We start from the raw sequence: 18,606 nt of genomic DNA on the forward strand, positions 1-18,606 counted from the left end.
TCACAACTTTACTTTATAAAAAAAGAAAGAAAAAATTAAAAAACCACCCCAAATCCACCCACCCAGATATAGGGAACTGTCAACAGTCAATGAACATACTCTCTCACATCTTTATGTATGTACAAATGGAGAGACATAGATATGTCCATATGGATATAGGCTGATGAGGTTATCAAAATGGCATGCTATATCTGCTTTTAAAAAATGGGAAATAAACCTATGAAAACATTCAATATCAAAAGAAAATGCAAATCAAAAACAATTTAACATGTTGGCTGTGATATTTGCAAAGAATAAAAAAATTTGCAATACTTAGTATTGTGAGAACATAGGAAATAGGGACTTTCATGCACTGTTGGTGAGATAAATTGGTGGCAATTTTCTGAGGGTAGTTTGGCAATATGTATTATTTTTGACCCAGCAGTGTCATTTGTAGGAATTGAGCCTTAGGAAGTAGTTGAGCAAGTGTAAAACAGTATTTTCAAAGATGATCTTTGAAGTGCTGGATATAATGGAAACACATTGGAAGCAACCTCAATCTTCATGGAAAGGTGATTGGTTAAGTGGATAGGGTACACCCAGACAGTGGAATCCAGTGCGGTTGCAAATTTATTAAGCTGGAGAGATCACTACAACATCGTAAATAGTGCAGTTACTTTAAAAATATCTACCCACAATTACTGTTTTACCTGGAGTTCATCGATTAGAAAGTGGGAAGAACCCCAGGCATTTGAACTTTCTATGCATCAAGATTTTAGAATACATTTATTATATTTAATTTAATATATTATTACATATAAAACCCTTATGCTGTATATTGACTTTGCTCCAGTTCCAAATCCTGTGATCTCAATATTTCTTCCCCCACAGTGGTAGATGATGCCCTTTCTGGTGGTTTCCAGTCTTATTGCTTGTTATTCTTTATCCATGGGCATGTTTGTGATTTTGACTGTAAGCCTCCCTTAGGGAAGAGGTGGAAACTTGTTGGCCTTGTGTCTACTCTCCCAAACACAGAGTCTTGCACATGACAGGTGCTCTGCAGAGAGATGATGAGTTTAACTTGACTCTTGAGAACATGGAAAGCAGTCAGTAAAGTTCCTTCTGATTAGGAAGAAGCCATGTAACTGGAAGTTTCCTGCTTCTTATTCACCTGTTGTCTAGTGCAATGACCACTCAGTGAGACACTATGGATCTTTTTAGAATAAGATGGGACATCAGTGTACTATTTAATTGGGTGACTCTGCTGTCTCTAAAGGAACTTATCCAGATGTTAGTTTTTGATGCACATTGTTGAGTGTGGGAGGAGGTAGGCAGTGTTGGACCTGTGTGGGTTGCCCACTCCCCTGTAGGGAGGGTACCCCATGACGCCCCTCAGTGGGCGTCAGGCCTGCGTTCTGTGATGAAGCTGAGGACAGCCATGTCCCTCACCTGATGTCTCTGTTACACTAGAGCAGTTGACACACACAGAACAGCTGAGTCACAGGCTGAGTCAGCAGGCTGAATTGGAGGAGTGCCGTCTGTCCCTCAACGAGGATTTGTCAGTAGTTGTTATGCACTTGGTACAGAGCCAGGGGCCTGGAGATCAACTGTTGATTCATGACTCTTTTAAAAATTTTTCTCTTTTTTTATCTTTAGCACACTTTTTCCCCAACTGTATGGGTCACATATGGCTACTATAGGAAATTTGGATCATACAGGCATTCACATATTATAAAATCAGCCCCTTACCATCCCTAGAGATAAATATATTAAATATGTTTTGATATATAGCCTTTCAAACTTATTTTTTAAAATAATATGTCCTTTCCACAGATATAAAATTTGTATCTGGGGAGATTAATCCCTAAAACTGGTTAAGAGTGTGAGCTGAGCTCTGGGATATTTTAGAACTTGTCATTAGTGGAGAAATATATAGATTATTAGGCATAATATATTAAGATTACCCTCTGAATATTTCAGGTGAAGTACGGTGATGGCCAAGACTACAGTGGGAGCCTAGAGGAAATTGGATTTGAGGGTTCTCCCTCAATATTTTTAGGCAAATAAAAGAAGATTGCATTACATATCAAAACTGATTTAAAAGAAGGAAAACCCATAAACCGTAAACATAAAGTAGGAAATAATGAGGATAAAGGATTTATACACTTATTATTTGTCTTATAGCTCTCATTGTTGGAGCATCTCCCATGTGTCAGAAACATTGGTGGATGGGTTCTGTGCATTGTCTCTCTGATCCCTTGTAACTCTTGTATGTGGTAGTCACTATCCATTACTATCCTTATTTTAAACAAGGCTCAGAGGAGGCAAGTAACTTGCCAAAGTTGCAGTGAATTGAGATTCAGTTTTGAGTCAGATTCAGTGATTGATTGGTTGATTGATTTTTATTACCAACTGGAAGAACCACCTTAAAAAAATCTACTTCCTATGTAGCAGTCACTGCCTAGCTCCAACTCCTTTGAAGTTGTCCCATTTGATCCACATTTCAGGGAACAGCCATAGGAGACTGCTCATTACTGACACTCATCTCCTGACCCCTAGCAGGTGACATGAAAAATCAAAATTGTGTTCACATCCTGAGGCCTGACTGAAGTTACAGCTTCAAGAGACAGTCTTCTGTGCTCATTGCCCCTTGGCAATTTGATGTAAGTCAAAGGGAGCTTGAGACCAAAGTCCCCTCCTGGCTGCCTTTTTTGTAGACATCTTCATAAAAGGAAAGAAAGGCATTTGGCCAAGCTTCAATGATCATTTTGATAGGATATAAAGAAAGGATCATTGAAATTCAGAAATAATTTCAGAACTTGGGTCCATTGGCTTTAGTTCTCTTTCCATTTTAATCTTTTACTAGAGATACAACGAGGGGCAAAATCACATTGTCGGTCTCTCTTTTCTCAGGAAGATCAATATATGCTGAGTCAAACCTGTGTAAAGCATTAACCAGGGGAGGGATGGAGCAGAATATGTGGAGGGTTTTTAGCTACTGAATAAACTCACACTGTGCTTCTCAAGGACAGGGATGTAGCTCGTTCATCTTCACCTTCCCTACAGCACTTAGACACAGGAGGCCCATGATAATGGTCATTGGATGACATGGGACATGCTAGACCTAGGCTCTATAATTTTTGCCAAAAGCATAGAGAACACAATAATGTCATGTGGTGGTGCTCATGGTGCTCATGAGCTCATGGTGCTCATGGTGGTGCTCTTTTCATTTCAAAAGAAATATTTTTGGAATGAATGAATGAAGTGGGAATAGGTATCCTGCAATGATTGACTGATGAGTTACTAAAATCTCAATCAATGTCTCCTCTGTGTCTAGGTGATAGTTCGAGTATTTTGAGAGACTATCACAAGAAACTCTTTCATGCCTGAACCTAAAATAAGGCAAGGTGGAGGGTGGGAATCCTGCTGGAAAAAATAACAAACAGAGACTAATTGTTGCTTTATAGTTTGCATTACTCAACGTAACACGATTTCTGGAAACCTCAAACTTTGGCCATGTCTGGAAGCATGTTGGCCTCATACTTACTGAGCCGTACAGAAGCCCATCGGTGTCCATGGCCAAGTACTGGCCAGTCTCGGTGCTCTTTATATACACCTCCCCCACGCTTTCCGCGCTGAGCTGCAGCTGAACTGAAACAAAAATAACACGGGCAAAAGTAAATAAACACTGAACGTTTGTCGATAGGGCCTGGCGGCCAGGACAGTCAGCCATGGAAAATTCTGCTCATTCGTTTGTCCGTGCCCTCAAGGATGAGCCTCAAATTAATCAAAACATAGAAATACAGTTCCTTTTTCTTTGCCCTCCAAAGAAAGCTGTCCTTTGGGAATTAGGTTCCTGAGAGGAGGAGAGATGCTGGTGGGTGTGCTCACCATCCCCCTGCGTGTTGCAGGATGACCCCTTGTGCTCTTCCTCTGTCTCTGTCCCCTCCTGGCCGATGGAGGTCACCACATTTGCCTTCCTTGGGGCTGGAGCATGGGCAGCTGGCCAGCCTGGGTGTGTTTGATTTAATTATCAACCTGCTTGGGCCAGGGTATGGGGGGGTGGAGTATTCAGGGCCCCTGCCTGTGAGGCGTGGGAGCTTCTCAAGGGGCAGATGGTTATTTTTAAAAATCTGATAGCTTTCTTTTTCCCAGACAGAGAGGTTCCCAGGAAGTTGGGTTGGTTGGTGCCTCTGTAACTCAGGGAACTCTCCCACAATGAAGTTCGGTCAGCTGCCAGCCTCCGCGGCAGCCCAGCTGGCATAGAGGCAGTGGGGAACCCCAGCTTCTAATTGGGAAGACAAAGCAGTTGCCCGGAGATGCAGGGATGGGAACACTGGTTCTCACCCTGGGGTGATTCCGTTCACCGGGAGACATCGGACCGTGTCTGGAGGCATTTTGGGTTGTGCTGGCTGCAGCAAGGGTAGTGGTCCTGGCATTTGGTACGCAGAGGCCAGGGATGCTGTGCCACATTCTTCAGTGCTCAGGGCGACCCCACAACAAGGAACTATTCAGCTCAGAAGGTCAGTAGTGTTGAAGTTGGGAAATTCTGAGATTGAGAGCAAGGATTTAAGTTCCTCTGAGTTGAACTCCCCCTTTACACTGATTAATACCCCTAAGGAGCCTTGCTCACTGCTGGACCACTAGCTGGATTATGACACCCACTCAATGATTCTGCATTTGTTCATTCTCCCCCTGGTGGCTCTGGAGAGAGGTCCTTTGATGGCTCACAGTTGAGAAGCAAAATTTAACTCTGGACTCTCTGGACAATTTCTTTGCTCACCAGACTGTCACAGCCATTGTTATTACTAGGGGTAGAAACTCTAAGTGAGGACTAGTGAGCACCCCATTCTCTGGGAGGACGAGCTGACCTCCTGAAGGGTTAGCCTAGTCAGAGGCCGAGGGACAGCATGGGCTGGAAGGAACGCCAGGCTTCGGTTGGCAGCTGGAGACCTTTCATCGCCTTTTCCTTGTTTTCATGTTTTATTTCTTTGAATAAGAAATACATTCACAGATTTTGAACTCGGAAACCATAGAAGAGGAGATGTGAAGAGTTTCTCTTCTGTTGCCTCTGTCTCCCAGCCGCCCATGTGTAATAGCAGGGGTACAGTGGTAAACAGGATAGATGAGACCCCTGTCCTTCCTCCCAGGGCACATTCTCCAGGGATCAGGAGAGACCGAGACGAACACATAAACCCCTCCTACATATATTTTGCGTATCTCCTTCTAGAGAGACTTTATGCACATCTGGGCAAATCCATTTTATCCTTCCTGCCTTTTTTTTTTTTTTTTTACATAAATGGTATGATACACACACAACTGTGTACCTTGTTTTGTTTTGTTTGCTTACTTAACAACTAACTGGAGATCTTGCCAGTTCAGTACTGAAGGAGTTAACCTCATTCTTTCTGTCAGCTGCACCATGTTCTCCTACGTGGCTATACCATCATCTTAACCGCTTCCTTATTAATATGGACATATTTTCTTATTTCCCTCTGTTTTCCTTATCTTCTGATTCATCCTAAGAGTGATACATCGTTACTCACCCTTACCAAAGATGCACGTCTCTTATTCTTGGGAGTGTTTGCTACAGAGACTCAGGTCTCCTCTAGCTCCCTGTGGTCACAGGCGTTTATCTAATTCACAGGAAGGAAAGCAGAAGCCACTGACCTCCTTTCCCACGGGTCTTCTTGACTTGGGTTAGTCCGAGAGGGGAGTCATGAGACAACAAGCCAGGAGGCCTCCCTCATGATCTGGGCCTCCCCGCTAGCCTCACACCACACGACTTGCTCGCTCATCACGCACCCTGCCCCACCCATTTAACATCCCCTACACGTCTAGCTCTTTCCCACCTCAGGATTCTTGCATGCGCTTCACGCTTTGTCTGTGCATTCTTCCCCCTGATACGATCAAAGGCATCCTTCTCCTCCTCCAGGCGCCAGCCTAAATGCCCCCTCCTCAGAGAGGCCTTCCCCACCCCAGTCCCCTACTGCTGTCCATACACACCGTGCCCCTGCCAATGCCACCTTAGATCGCATATCGTCATCTTTCTCAGGCCTTGGTTTCCTTTGTGGCAGTTTATACGGCACACAGTTGTTTTTGTCACTTTGGCTTTTGCTTGTTGATTTCTGCCTCCTTGGGAGAAGGTACACTTGGGAGACACAGCAGGGACCTTCTCTGTCCTGTCGCCCATGGGTCTACAGCACCTCACACAGTGCTTAACCCTCCAGTTCAGCCAAGATATATTTGTTGAATGGATGATGCTAGGCTAACATTTGCAGAGAGGATTCCGCTGTCCATCATCAGTAAGCTGTGTACTTTGAATTACCTTTCCGGTAATGCTTTGTGGGGTGAAGTAAGAAGGACCAAGTTGAGAGCTTTACAGGATCTCCCACCAGCCAGTGGGGTGACCTCGGAGAGGCTCCTTAACCTCGAGCCCACAGACTCTTTCTCAGTAACATGGGAAGGCTTTGGATTCAGTCTCTATTGTTTTCCCCAGCTCTGACAGTCTATGAAGCAAGTCAATACCTTCCATAGCAATGCTGCACAACAGAATCTTGTTTGGCTGTAAAAAGGAATGGAGTCCTATTATGTGCTACAGCATGGATGAGCCTTGAAAACATGTTAAGCGAAAGAAACCAGTCACAAAGGACCACATATTTTATGGTTCTATTGAAATGAAATGTCCAGAATGGACAGACCCAGAGAGGCAGGACATGGATTTGTGGTAGCCAGGGGCTGAGGAGGACGGTGGGGAGAGCAAAGGGGAATTATGGTTGAGAGGTACAGGGTTTCTTTAGCAGTTGATGAATGTTCTTAAATTGATTGTGGAGATAGTCACAACTCTGTGAATATAAAAACCGTTGACTTGTACACCATAAGTGGGTCAATTCTATGGTACGTGAATAAAATCTCAATAATTTTTTTTCTTTTTTTAGTGCTCTGTATTTTCATTGGATTTGATGGTTTTCAGAGAAGCTTTACATATATTTTTCTGCCAGCTTCTCAGCATAATCCTGCATGTTTAAGAGAGACCGAGGGAAGGGGCTGTGTATCGATCACCTCAATGTGGCAGGCATTGTGCTAGATTCTATCATGGGATAAACAGTATCAATTTCATGTGTGGGTTCCAGAATCAAACTGCATGAATTCAAATTCTGGTTTGGCTATGCATTAGCTGTGTGATCACTGGGCAAGGTACGTAGCTCTGTTGGCTTCTGTGTGATGATAGTATCTGCTTCATGCATTTGTTTTGAGGATTAAATGATCTAGTGCATGGAGAGGGCCCAGGACCATTTCTGTCATTTCCACTGAGCTGCAGTGACTTCACTGCTTTTCCCAGCATTCCCTGGGGGAAGGTGACAGAGGCTTTGTCCTATAGGTGAGAAGACTGAAGCTTGCCAACAGCCTGTTTTACCCAAGATCATACTTAGGATCAGGAGTAACATCTTGAGGGATCCCTGGGTGGCTCAACAGTTTAGAGCCTGCCTTTGGCCCAGGGCATGATCCTGGAGTCCTGGGATTGAGTCCTGCATTGGGCTCCCTGCATGGAGCCTGCTTCTCTCTCTGCCTCTCTCTCTGTGTCTCTCATGAATAAATAAATAAACCTAAAAAAAAGAAGAAAGAAAGAAAGAAAGAAAGAAAGAAAGAAAGAAAGAAAGAAAGAAAGAAAACATCTTGACGAGAGTCCAGCTCTGAGTATTGCAAGTATCCTGTTTTTTCTTCTCTTTCATACAACACCTTGGGCTCCAGTCATGGGAAAGATGGATCCAAATCCAGCCAGATTCTCTTTTCTTGCACCTTCTTCTGTTCAAGGTCAGATACAAGATGGCGGATGGTCATCCAGGATCCCATTTGTAGCTACAGAATGGAGTGATGTTAGTTGCCTGGGACATTTTTCCAACTACCCACCCATTATGTAGGTATTTATTCAAATATGTTATACGAACTGCGGAAATCCCAAAGGACAGGTCCTTGTGTGTACTCAAGGAAGATTTTTTTTAAATAGACTTTATATTTTAGAGCAGTTTAAGGTTCACAGCAAAAATGAAGGGAAGGTGCAGTGATTTCCCATATATTCCCTGCTGCCATACGTGTGCAATCCCTCCCTATCAACACCCTGTCACAGTGGTACATTTGTCACAGCTGATGAACCTACACTGACACATCATTATCGGCAAGGAGGGTTTTTTAGAGAGCTTTTCATTTCCTAGTTCTCTTCTGTGTCTTACACAGTCTCCATTCGTCTTTCTGGGGGGAGGGGGTGTAGGTAGAGTCCCCTTTGCAGTCTGCGGCCTCCCATCTTGGCCGGGGAGGGCCTCACCGAGGTAAACACAAGCCAGAGCGGCTGGGCCGGACTCGGCCCTGGGCCGTGGGGCCCAGCACCAGGGCTGTCGCACTGGTGAGAGTTCGTCTCAAGAGTTTCCTCTGTAAATATTATTTCTCCAGGATGTCCAAGTTTCATAGCTCATTTTCACTGGATTTCTTTCTGGCTGGGTTTCCTAAACATATATCCTCTGCGAGCGGGCCTGGCAGGAAGGAGTAACACCCAGCCGGGGCGCTCGTGGAACCGCCGAGGTGTCCCGCTCCCTGGAGTCACTTCACCCCCCACCCCGGTCCCCGAAGCTGCAGGCTCGGCAGCTGCTGCCCAGGAGGGGCGAGGAGGGGCGGGGGGGGGGGGGGGGGGGGCTCGACCGGGGGGGGGGGGTGGGGGGGTGGGAGGGGGAGGCGCGGAGGTCTAGACCCACGCTACTGAAACCCAGCGCTGTCAAGCTAAAGGCCAACACAAGGGCAACAGCTACAACAGAAACTCTCTTTCTCTCTCCTATGTCTGCATTAGGTATTAGGACATAGAGTGGCTACACGTATTTATTAGAGAGATAGAAGATATATATATATTCTTTTTCAAAGAAAAGCAGAAAATAATGTATCATTAAAAAAAAAGCAAATTGCAAAGAATACTGATAGCAAATCTTTGATGAAATTCTGTAAAAAACACAGAACTGCATAGGTCATGCATATAGAGGGAGTAAAATGAGAAACTGTGCAGTAGAGTCAGACCAAACTCATACCAGTTGCTGCTCTGGGGAGGATGAGGAGGAGGGCAGTGGGAGGAACTTGCCCTTTGTCCCAGCTCTTCATTTCTTTAAAAACACAATTCTGAGGCAAGCCCGGCCACCAGTTGACTCTGGGTCCGTCTAGGTGATGGGGCTGCTGGTGACTGTGACCTCTCCTTTTCGGGGCAATAGTTGATGTATAAGGCTCTGCTCTTAGTCAACAGGCAATCAGAGCCGGCCAAGGCTCCTGTTTCTTGCTCCTGACCGCTCCTGTGATGCTCCACAACCCAGGTCAGGCTTGATCCAGGCACTGTGTAGACCCGAACACGGGTATCCAGGAAGGTGTTCTTCTTGACAGATGACAGGGAGCCAGGAAAGCTGATGAGGCAGGACAGGGCTGAGAGGGCCCTAGGGCCACAGATTCTCTGCTCAGTTCCTTCCAGCACCTTCTACCAGGTTAACTAACACCTGAGCAAAAGGGAAGGAACAGCATTTCTTTATCTCATGCAGGGAATTTAGGACTTGCTATCTGTGACAGGAAGGTCCTGAAGATGAAAGGGCAAGTGCTTTTTGAAAAATGAGACAAGTCATTTAGTCCATGGAGTACTTACTGTTCCACAGTTCTGAAATGGGAATAGGCACTTTTGACTTAGCAGAAGAAATGGAAGCAATTTTTCTTTAAAAAATTTTTTAAGGGACGCCTGGGTGGCTCAGCCATTTGGCTCATGCCTTCAGCCCAGGGCATGATCCTGGAGTCCTGGGATCGAGTCCCACATCAGCCTCCCTGCATGGAGCCTGCTTCTCCCTCTGCCTATGTCTCTGCCTCTCTCTCTCTCTCTCTCTTTCTCTGTGTGTGTCTCTTAGGAATAAATAAATAAAATCTTTAAATAAAAAAGTTCTTTTTAATTGCTATTTTATTTCTTTATTTTTAAATTTCTTTGTTTGGTCACCAGATTTTGGTTTGTTTGTTTGTTTTATTAATTTTTATTTATGATAGTCACACAGAGAGAGAGAGAGAGAGAGGCAGAGACATAGGCAGAGGCAGAAGCAGGCTCCATGCACCGGGAGCCCGATGTGGGACTCTATCCCGGGTCTCCAGGATCACGCCCTGGGCCAAAGGCAGGCGCCAAACCGCTGCGCCACCCAGGGATCCCAGGTCACCAGTTCTTATAGCCTCCACGGCCTGCATAGGCACAGAGGCTCTGCTTCTGCCTGGGGCTCCTGCCTTCTCTCCCCTCAGTCACCCTCTTCTCCTCCCCTCACCAGCAGATTTTTAAAAGCTCCTCTAGATACACCTATGTTTCCGAGAGAAATTCAGATTTATAAAGCCTTATCAAAAAAAGGTGCTATAAGAAGATTGTAAGTGTTTGCTTGGTGGGTTTGTGACCATCATGTCCCCAGTAGAATCCAGAGTCCTGCTTCTTGACTAGGAAATGCGTAAGGGTGTGCTGGTTTAGGAGTGGCCCATTGATCAAAAATAAATGTCAAAATAATGAAACGTAATTTCCACCTTTGTGGGTCGTGCTTTTCCCTGCCCTGTGCTTCTAGTTTGGATCCCTTCACGGATCTTTTTACTTGGAGGAACCTGCATAAAGGTGAACCCAGAGCTTTTGGGTGGATATAGCAGCCCCTACCTAGGCAGTCTACCTTTTTTTCCTGGAGAATTCTGTCTGTATCTTTGGTTTTCTCTTCTCCACAGTGCCTTCATTAGCTCTTAGCAGCACCTTATTCACAGTAAGATACATGATTCTTACTTTCCAAGGATAGAAAGAAGGAAAAGGTCTTATGAGCCTGCCACTGCCAAGCTGAAGGGAGCTTTGGAGCGCCGCACCGTGGTTCCAAGCCCCCAGCCATCATAGCATCGTCCTCTCCTGCCCTAGAAATTTTTAAAGATAAGATTACAACTGGTGCATTCAGGGGACAGATGAGTGCAGAGGGAGGTTCTGCTTCTGTAGCACGTCCATGGCCTTTAAACCTGCTTCCCACCTCTGCTCTCCAAAGAGAGGCCAAAAGAGATTACGTGCCTAGTTTATTCTGGGTTGGAGACTTCCTGTCCTTTGCCGTGTTTACCCAAAGTGAGGTCAGCCTCATTCAGAACTCGGTGAGGTTGTTTTATGTCAGTGGCATTTATAATTAAAACGTAGCCACAAGTTGGGCTCCATAAAACATTAGAGAAAGATGGAGAAGAAAAAAAATGAGTTTATGGAAAAAAATTCCAGTGGTTTGGAATACATATATATATGAAAAAGACTTTTCTTAGAATGTGTAAAGGTGTCTGCTTCTGCTTTAGGGTCTGAAAAAAAGATGCCTGGAAAATTTTAATGTAGTCCATGGCCTGTGTGATATTATGAAAAAGAAGTCTATCTAGAAGAATCTCTTCTGTATAACCAGATAAGGAGTGAGGGGAGAAAGGGCAGAGAGTCCTCTGGCATCACAACCCACCGATGTGGGAGCACCCTGCAGAAGGGAGCAGTCTGCTGCCGACCTGCCTGGCTCTCTGGCTTCTGCCAACAGGGCCCAGTTCTGCCCACCTTGGTGATCTGGAAAGCCGTCTTGACTTTCAGCCCATGCTGGTGGGGAGCAAAGCGCCTTTACCATGAGATGCCGAGCCATAGCACACTAGACACTGGAAGTCTGGACTGCCCCAAAACAAGGAGGCGGGAGGGATTTCACTGAAGAGGAGTCTGCTCCTTATAAAGAGTGCAAAGTACCATTCCTTTGACCAGTGAACTCCCTTTAGTGCCTTTAGGATGTGGTTTGATTTATAAATATTTGATTGGCACACACTTTGCTCAGGAACATTTCCATTTGTGCGGTGAGCAGTGCCAGGAATCCTGCTCCCCACATAGCCTCTTGTGTGCTTGGGCAGGCAAGGGGGTGTGGCCACCGAGGAGGCTGCAGATTTGGGATGCTGTGAACTTGTTCTTCTCCAGTTACTATTCAGGTATTCATCCTATTGAGGAACAAATCATGTCCCCTTTTGCCTGAGAGGAAATTCCAGCAGGAAGAGCAGAATCAAACGTGGAGCCCCTCCTTATTTTGCCCACAACAGCTCTCTCCAGCAGAGAAGTTAGACAGGCCAGGGCTGGCTGGGCCAGGGCCTGGGCACATTTCTCCTACATTCCAGGACTTGAGAGCTTCAAACCTAGACAGTCCCGGCGACACCGAGATGAAGAGTAACACTAAATCCAGTGAGCAAGGCTAACATTCATTTAACTTATCAGACCGCAGAGATCACGTGGTTATAGGAAGAAAGTCAAGTCAGTCTAGGAGTGATGGTGATGATAAATAACATTATTTGAGCACCCACTATGTGCCTGGTAGTGTATATGACATTTTTAAGGTCCCTATTTTTCTTTGGCATGGGAACTGTTTTTAAAATGAAGAAACTGAGGCCTGTGAAGTCACTTCCCCAGGTGTTCGATAGGTATCTACAATATATTGTTGACTTTGAATTTATCTGCCACCAATATAATTCATTCACTCATCAAATTAATATTTATTGGGCATTATACCAAGTACCAGTCAATGTACTAGACACAAAATTGCATTGTTGAGCTATAAGAGTCAAAGTCCCCATCCTCAGGGAGCCTAGTGGGGGAGAAAACCATTAAGTAACCACATGGATAAGTTTAATTATAACTGCAAGGAGATATGGATGGTACAAGAGGAACTCCTCAAATCTGTATCCAAAATGGAACGGGTCATCTTTCCCTTTGCCTGTTCCTCTTCCAGGAGCCTCCCTCTCAAGGTGATGCCACCATCTACCCATGCCCCAAAGGGAAGCCACAGGAGTCACCATGAATATTCTTGCAACTTAACATCCATTGCCTTGGCTCGTGGTCTGCAGCTCTTACCCTGATGTTGCCTGGCTTTCCTAGAATGGCGTTGTAACAGATGGCCACAGTCTGTATCGATGATTGCCTACAGCCATGATTTGGGGAGTTATGAAGAGCAAACCAAAAACATCTTCCCTACTGGTGAGAGATTCTTACCAGTGGGGCCGTTTTACACAGGTCTACGTTGCAATCCATACAAGCTGCATACAAGCACCTGTCATAGATTCATACCACTCCAAAAAAGGCCTTGTGTTAAGTACTTAGAAACTTACTCTCCTGGAATTAGGAAGACGATAAGTTTTGAAAACATCCTAGTTTTGCCCATGGCAGATCCGCAGGTTGTAGACAAAGAGAAGCTGTGAAGAGTTATTTTTTGCCTTGTAGAGCTGGAAGGCATGCAGTTCTATTTTGTATAATTTATGTAGATTTATTTCAATATTTGATTGGGTTTTAGAAATATTCTTCCTGGCATTAGTCTTAAGAGTATGGCTCTGTACCTGTGACTACAATCTCAAGTCATGCTCAAACTAATGATCTAGGAATAGAAACCGTCCTCTCACCAGACTGTGCTAATCAGCCAGGGTCATCCACTCTCCACCCTGTGCGCCTTCCAGATGGACTCGGATTCAGAATAACCCTTGAAATGAAGAGTGTATGTGGCAGTACCGCTACTGGGCAGCAGAGGGCGACAGAACTACACTCAGTGGGTCCATCCATGCCCGGGAGTCCTCCTGCCTGCAGGATCTTTTAAGACTTTTCAGCCTGTCAGACACACAGGACAGTGTTATTATTCCCATTCTCCAGGTGAGAAAGCTGAATATCAATATTTTCCCCAAGATTAGACGGTTGGGAACACTGGAGACATCTAGAGTGCTAGACAGGAGGGGTGACTGGAAGGGTCCTTAGGCTGAGGAACTTGACACTTATTTTGCAGAACATTTTATGCAAAATGGGGAGAATGGTCATTGTTCAGTGCTGTTCCAGTTAGAAAGTGACAGTGCAGGAATATGAACTCAAGCTTTCTGACTCTAAATCTAGGGCCTCCCTTAGTCTGCAGAGAGTATGTGGATTATCCTGTTTTTCTGGTATTGACAAATACAGAGATGGATTTCTGCTCACTCATCCCACCTTACTCTGATTTCTGTCCTCCTTGGGCCTTGTTCTTAGTTCTAGAGTAAATAAATAAGCCAACACAACTCTGAATGTTGCCAGAGAGGCCCTGAATCAAAATGTGAATCTAGACCCTTGACCTTCCTGGGAGATAATGTTATAGAAAAGATGAAGTGAAGGTCCTCAAATACTATACTGTATTTCAACAGGCTGGGTTGAATATATGGAAGTCCGGATATGATGATGATGAAGATATGATGACAACAGCAATATTGTACTGATCTGTTGTTACCCTGAGCCAGGCACTGTGCTGGGGACTTTCTTCTTCAATTATCTCGTTTAATCCTCCTAAGAAACCAGTGAGGCAAATGAGTATTAGTCTTATCTTACAAGTGAGAAAAGTGAGGCCAGGAAGATTACATAATTAGCCCAGGTTCACTTGGCAAATAGTCGATCCAGCATTACTTGGATGTAGACCTCCTCACACCCACTCTAATGGCCTTCTTGTGCTGAGTTCCAAGGGTTCTTGACATCTTAGGTCAGGCGGCTGAATTCACAGCACTTGCAGAAGTTGTCCCAATGTTACATACCCAGAATGCAATCGATAATGTTAATGATGGGATGACAACAATGAAATCACATGCCATTTGTACAGAAATTCCAGTACTTGGAAGTCCTAATTGTAGTGTCTTGTTTTCCCAGAATTCAAGATTTCTCAGAAAAGCCAGTCTAACCCTGAGGAACGCATCATCATGGTTCTTTCCCTTGAGATTCTGAGCATCAGAGAGCATTCCCATTGGTTCAGAAAATGGGTGAGACTTATAAGAAACATTTAAAATTCCAAAGGAATTAAAGCTTCTTTGCCTTGTGGTGTGGGGGCAGATTACATGAATTGTGTAGCTTGCCTCACACAATGGACTACAATCTAAGTCCATTTATTTGCAGTAAATGTTACTTAGATATATTTGTTTAATGTACTAAATGGAGTCTTTTTTGCCTCACTCTGGTACCTAGTTTTCATCATCAAGTATAAGGCATTCTCTAGGCCGATTGGAAGATAAGCCATCAAAACAAAACCCCCTGAAAACGTAACCCTGCAGCTGCAAGCCCCAACATCAGCCTTCCTCCTCCGTTTCTCAAGGGTATGCCTGGTGAGTGGGAAGGAAGAGACAATGCCTTCTAATCCATAAATGGTGGCTTCTCCACCCCATGGCCTTTGCATCTAAGAGTAGAATGAGCACCACTGAGGTGGTCATTTGTGCTTCCAGTCTGCAACCTTTGGTGCATATTACATGAATAATTAAGACTGTTTGGTATATAAACCATCAAGGTCAGTAGTTTGCATTCCATTTAAAGCCTGTTCTATAGAACCTCACTTACTATCTCTGCTATTATTATCTATCTCCTGGTTTCCCGTATGCATTTCTTCTTTTGATTCACAGTGTGCTTTACCCTTAGATCACTAACCCTTTAAGCAAGAACCAGTTCTGACTTTTGGCTTCTCTATAACAGCTAATGCTTCAGTGGTGCTCAGGGAATCCCTGATAATGTCACGATAGGACCCAGACCCCTAATATCAAATGTACACACCACTGTGAGAAGTACTAAAGCAGAAGGAAGAGATTTTTGTTCCTAGATAGTCAAGAAGATTCTTTTCTCTAAAGTCATACCTCCATTTATCAACACCATCTGAGAGCTGAGCTGGCAGGAAAGCCTGGAAGAGATAGTCAGCATTTGGCTCTCATTGCTCCCGCCCTCCCGCTTCTATAAGGTCTGGAGAATGACTTTACCCCTCCCAGTCACCACAACCACATCTGCATGATAGGCCAAGCGAAAGCTGCATAATTTATGATGTGTAAGACTATGATTATGAACTAGGATTTCACAAATCAAGCCCAGTGGAAACATAACCTGGAGAGTCCGTTAACATGAAACTGAGCCCATGTCTTTGTGTAGGGTTCACTGCCCCTGCCCCATGTGGCTCTTCCTGTCAGAGAGCAGGCGGGGCCCTCACCAGCCTTGGGAGCCAGGACTTTCTTCACTAGTTACAGAAACCCAGAACAGTTGAACGCTGGCGGCCATATCAGATCTCAAAGCAGTTGTGTTAGGTCAACAGATAGTCCTTTTAAAACCTTGAAATAGGACCCCTTTAGGTAGACTGTAGCTCTCACAGTGTGTTATTATCCAAACCTAGACCCTGTGCACATTTATATCACCCTGCCTCTGAGTGTGTCATGCAGAAAAAGGGTACCCATAGGTACACATCCTCCCTTCTTGCATCCTTGACTAAGGAAGACAGCAGGAAGGCAGGAGGCCACAAGAGAGATGGGTGCTTACTGTGCTGGTCGCTCCTGTCCCTTGTCCCATCCACTGTGCCATCTGGAAGGATCCTCAGGAAGTGGCCCCCGTTGCTACAGTAGAGGAGTTTGGGCTTCATGTAATTCCCCGGAGGCAGATTAAACTTCTCCGTCAGGGCAGTGAAGGTTGTGATTTCCCCTTCAGCCATGGCTCTGCAGCTGCTGGTTATGGTGCTTTCAAGGCTGGAAGAAATTAAACAACCTTGTAGAATGTCCCACTGGCAAAGGTGCCGCGTACCCTTTCAAGAAGGGAAGGAGAGCCTCAGCGCTCAGGGTTCTGAGTCGGGGAGTAACCACAGACTGCCCAGGTGATGGCCACAGGAAACAGGCCTGGGTGGTGGGCAGCGGTTAAGGAAGAAAGGTCTCTGGCATGGGAGGGATTTTCAGGACGTTTCTCACTTCCCAATTGGACACAGCTTTGGTCCAGGCTGTGCATTTTTTAGAATTTCAAATTTAATCACTTGGGCAAGGGAAAAAAAAATAATGTCTTGGTCCCTCCTTCTGATCCACACATATCCTCAAATTAAACACTGAAGTTGCACTAAAATAACACCTGGGCACTGGCTGAAACCCACAAAAGCCGAGAGGCCGGCACTGAGGTTTTGCTCTCCATCCTCCCACAGTTTTGGCTGGGGGACTGCTGGCCCCATGTACGCAGATAGCTCCGAGAACCTGAGTGTTTGGGACCCCTAGGAAAAGGGATGGAGGTCTTTCAGACCACCCACAATAGGGACAGCCTCGGGTTAATGTGTAAAGGCTTTGCTGGTGGGAGCAGAACCAGAGTGGGGAACAAGCACTTGGCCCATGTTATGTGGGGATCTAAAGGGCAGACACTCTACCAAAGGAGGTTTTATGAGACCAATCGTTATGAAGCATCTACCAGTTATGCTTCCCCAGCTCCCCCTACGTCCTCATATCACACAGAGAATGTGGGTCTGTCCCTTGTACAGAGGCCATCTTCATCCTACGTATCTTCTAGAGAGACATAGTTATTCTGACACAGATGCCACCAGATTATACATTATGATCCTCTAATATTGTATATACACACTCTGTAGAAATTTATATTATCAGTGTAAAAATGCATCAGTGACACAAGGCTCAGTTTTAAAATGCTAAACTAATGAATGTTAGACTTCTAAAACATCTTCTTGTCTCACCACTTAGGAGAACAAAGCACTGGTGACTACAGGGCTACGCAAGGAAGAGGAGAAGAGGAGCTAGGAAACTGCTGTGGGAGCTTCCTTACCAGAGTGAGTAAGTGCTGACTGTACATAATGATCATCAAGTGGCCTTACAATAATCATGATCATCATCACTGACATATTCTGGGTACAGGTTAGCTCATGTAACCTTCTTTATTACTCTTTGAGGCAGACATTCATAGTATCTCCATTTTTTCTAAAATGACACAGAAGCTTATAGATGTTTGATGGCCTCTCCAAGGTCAACAGCTTCTACTTGGTGGTGCTGAGCCTCAAAAGGAGTGTGTTGAAACAGAGCCATCACTTGCCCTCAGTGAAGTGACTTCAATGAAACTGCAGTATCATTGCTGCAATTGGGATTTTTACCTCTTGTCTGGCACATACATCTGCCCCCATGAGCTTTTTATTCATTAAGTTATTAATCTGTGACCCAGATGTTGGCTGTCACCACCAACTTTTGTCCTCATGTCAACCTTGAAGCAGGACTCCAGGTAAGTCCTCATTCCCCAGGAGACCCCCACATCACCAGACTTTAGGGAGCACTGTGAACTTCAGAGCAGGCCCACCAGCCTCCTGCATGCCCTGTACTAACCATCCATCTCTGCCTCACTCCATTCATCTATCCATCCTTCCATTGATTCATACATCTGTCCATACATCCCTCCATCTGTCCATCCATCCATCCATCCATCCATCCATCAATTCATCCACCTAACTGTCCCCAGGGCAGCCTCATAAAGCTGCTTTCATGGAAAACACTTCCATCATAAATCAAGGCAACAATCTGAATAATTTGTCCTAGTGACTTTGGCAGTAGGGTTCATGCTGGAAGCCTCTATTTGTTTCTTTTGCTCCAGGCATTTTAATGTCTGTGTCCATGTCTTCAGTCTACAGTCCCAGGGACAAATCACAGTCCCTTGTTTCAGCTTTGCTTTGCAGTCTCTCCAACGACCCCCAAGGAGAATTTTGCATATGGTACATAAATTATATTTAGAGTCAGGCCATCCCAAATATCCCCTTCACATATGTTGAAACTCTGTCCAGCTCTTTTCAGATAATA

The 18,606-nt window shown here is 45.0% G+C and overlaps 1 protein-coding gene across 4 annotated transcripts in view; it reads right to left on the minus strand.

Annotated features, from left to right (window-relative positions):
* Positions 1-18,606, minus strand: part of FGF1 (fibroblast growth factor 1) — an 86,978-nt gene that overhangs the window by 4,035 nt on the left and 64,337 nt on the right. For all 4 annotated transcript variants that reach the window (XM_072826294.1, XM_072826291.1, XM_072826290.1 and 1 more), the window contains exons 2-3: positions 16,322-16,524; positions 3,527-3,630 (exon numbers count right to left, since the gene is read on the minus strand). In XM_072826294.1, the coding sequence (XP_072682395.1) occupies positions 3,527-3,630; positions 16,322-16,490 (273 nt within the window). In that variant the 5' untranslated portion in view covers positions 16,491-16,524. The remainder of the gene's footprint in view (positions 1-3,526; positions 3,631-16,321; positions 16,525-18,606) is intronic.

Source organism: Canis lupus, chromosome 5, assembly GCF_048164855.1.
Source record: "Canis lupus baileyi chromosome 5, mCanLup2.hap1, whole genome shotgun sequence".
Classification (NCBI taxonomy): Eukaryota; Metazoa; Chordata; class Mammalia; order Carnivora; family Canidae; genus Canis; species Canis lupus.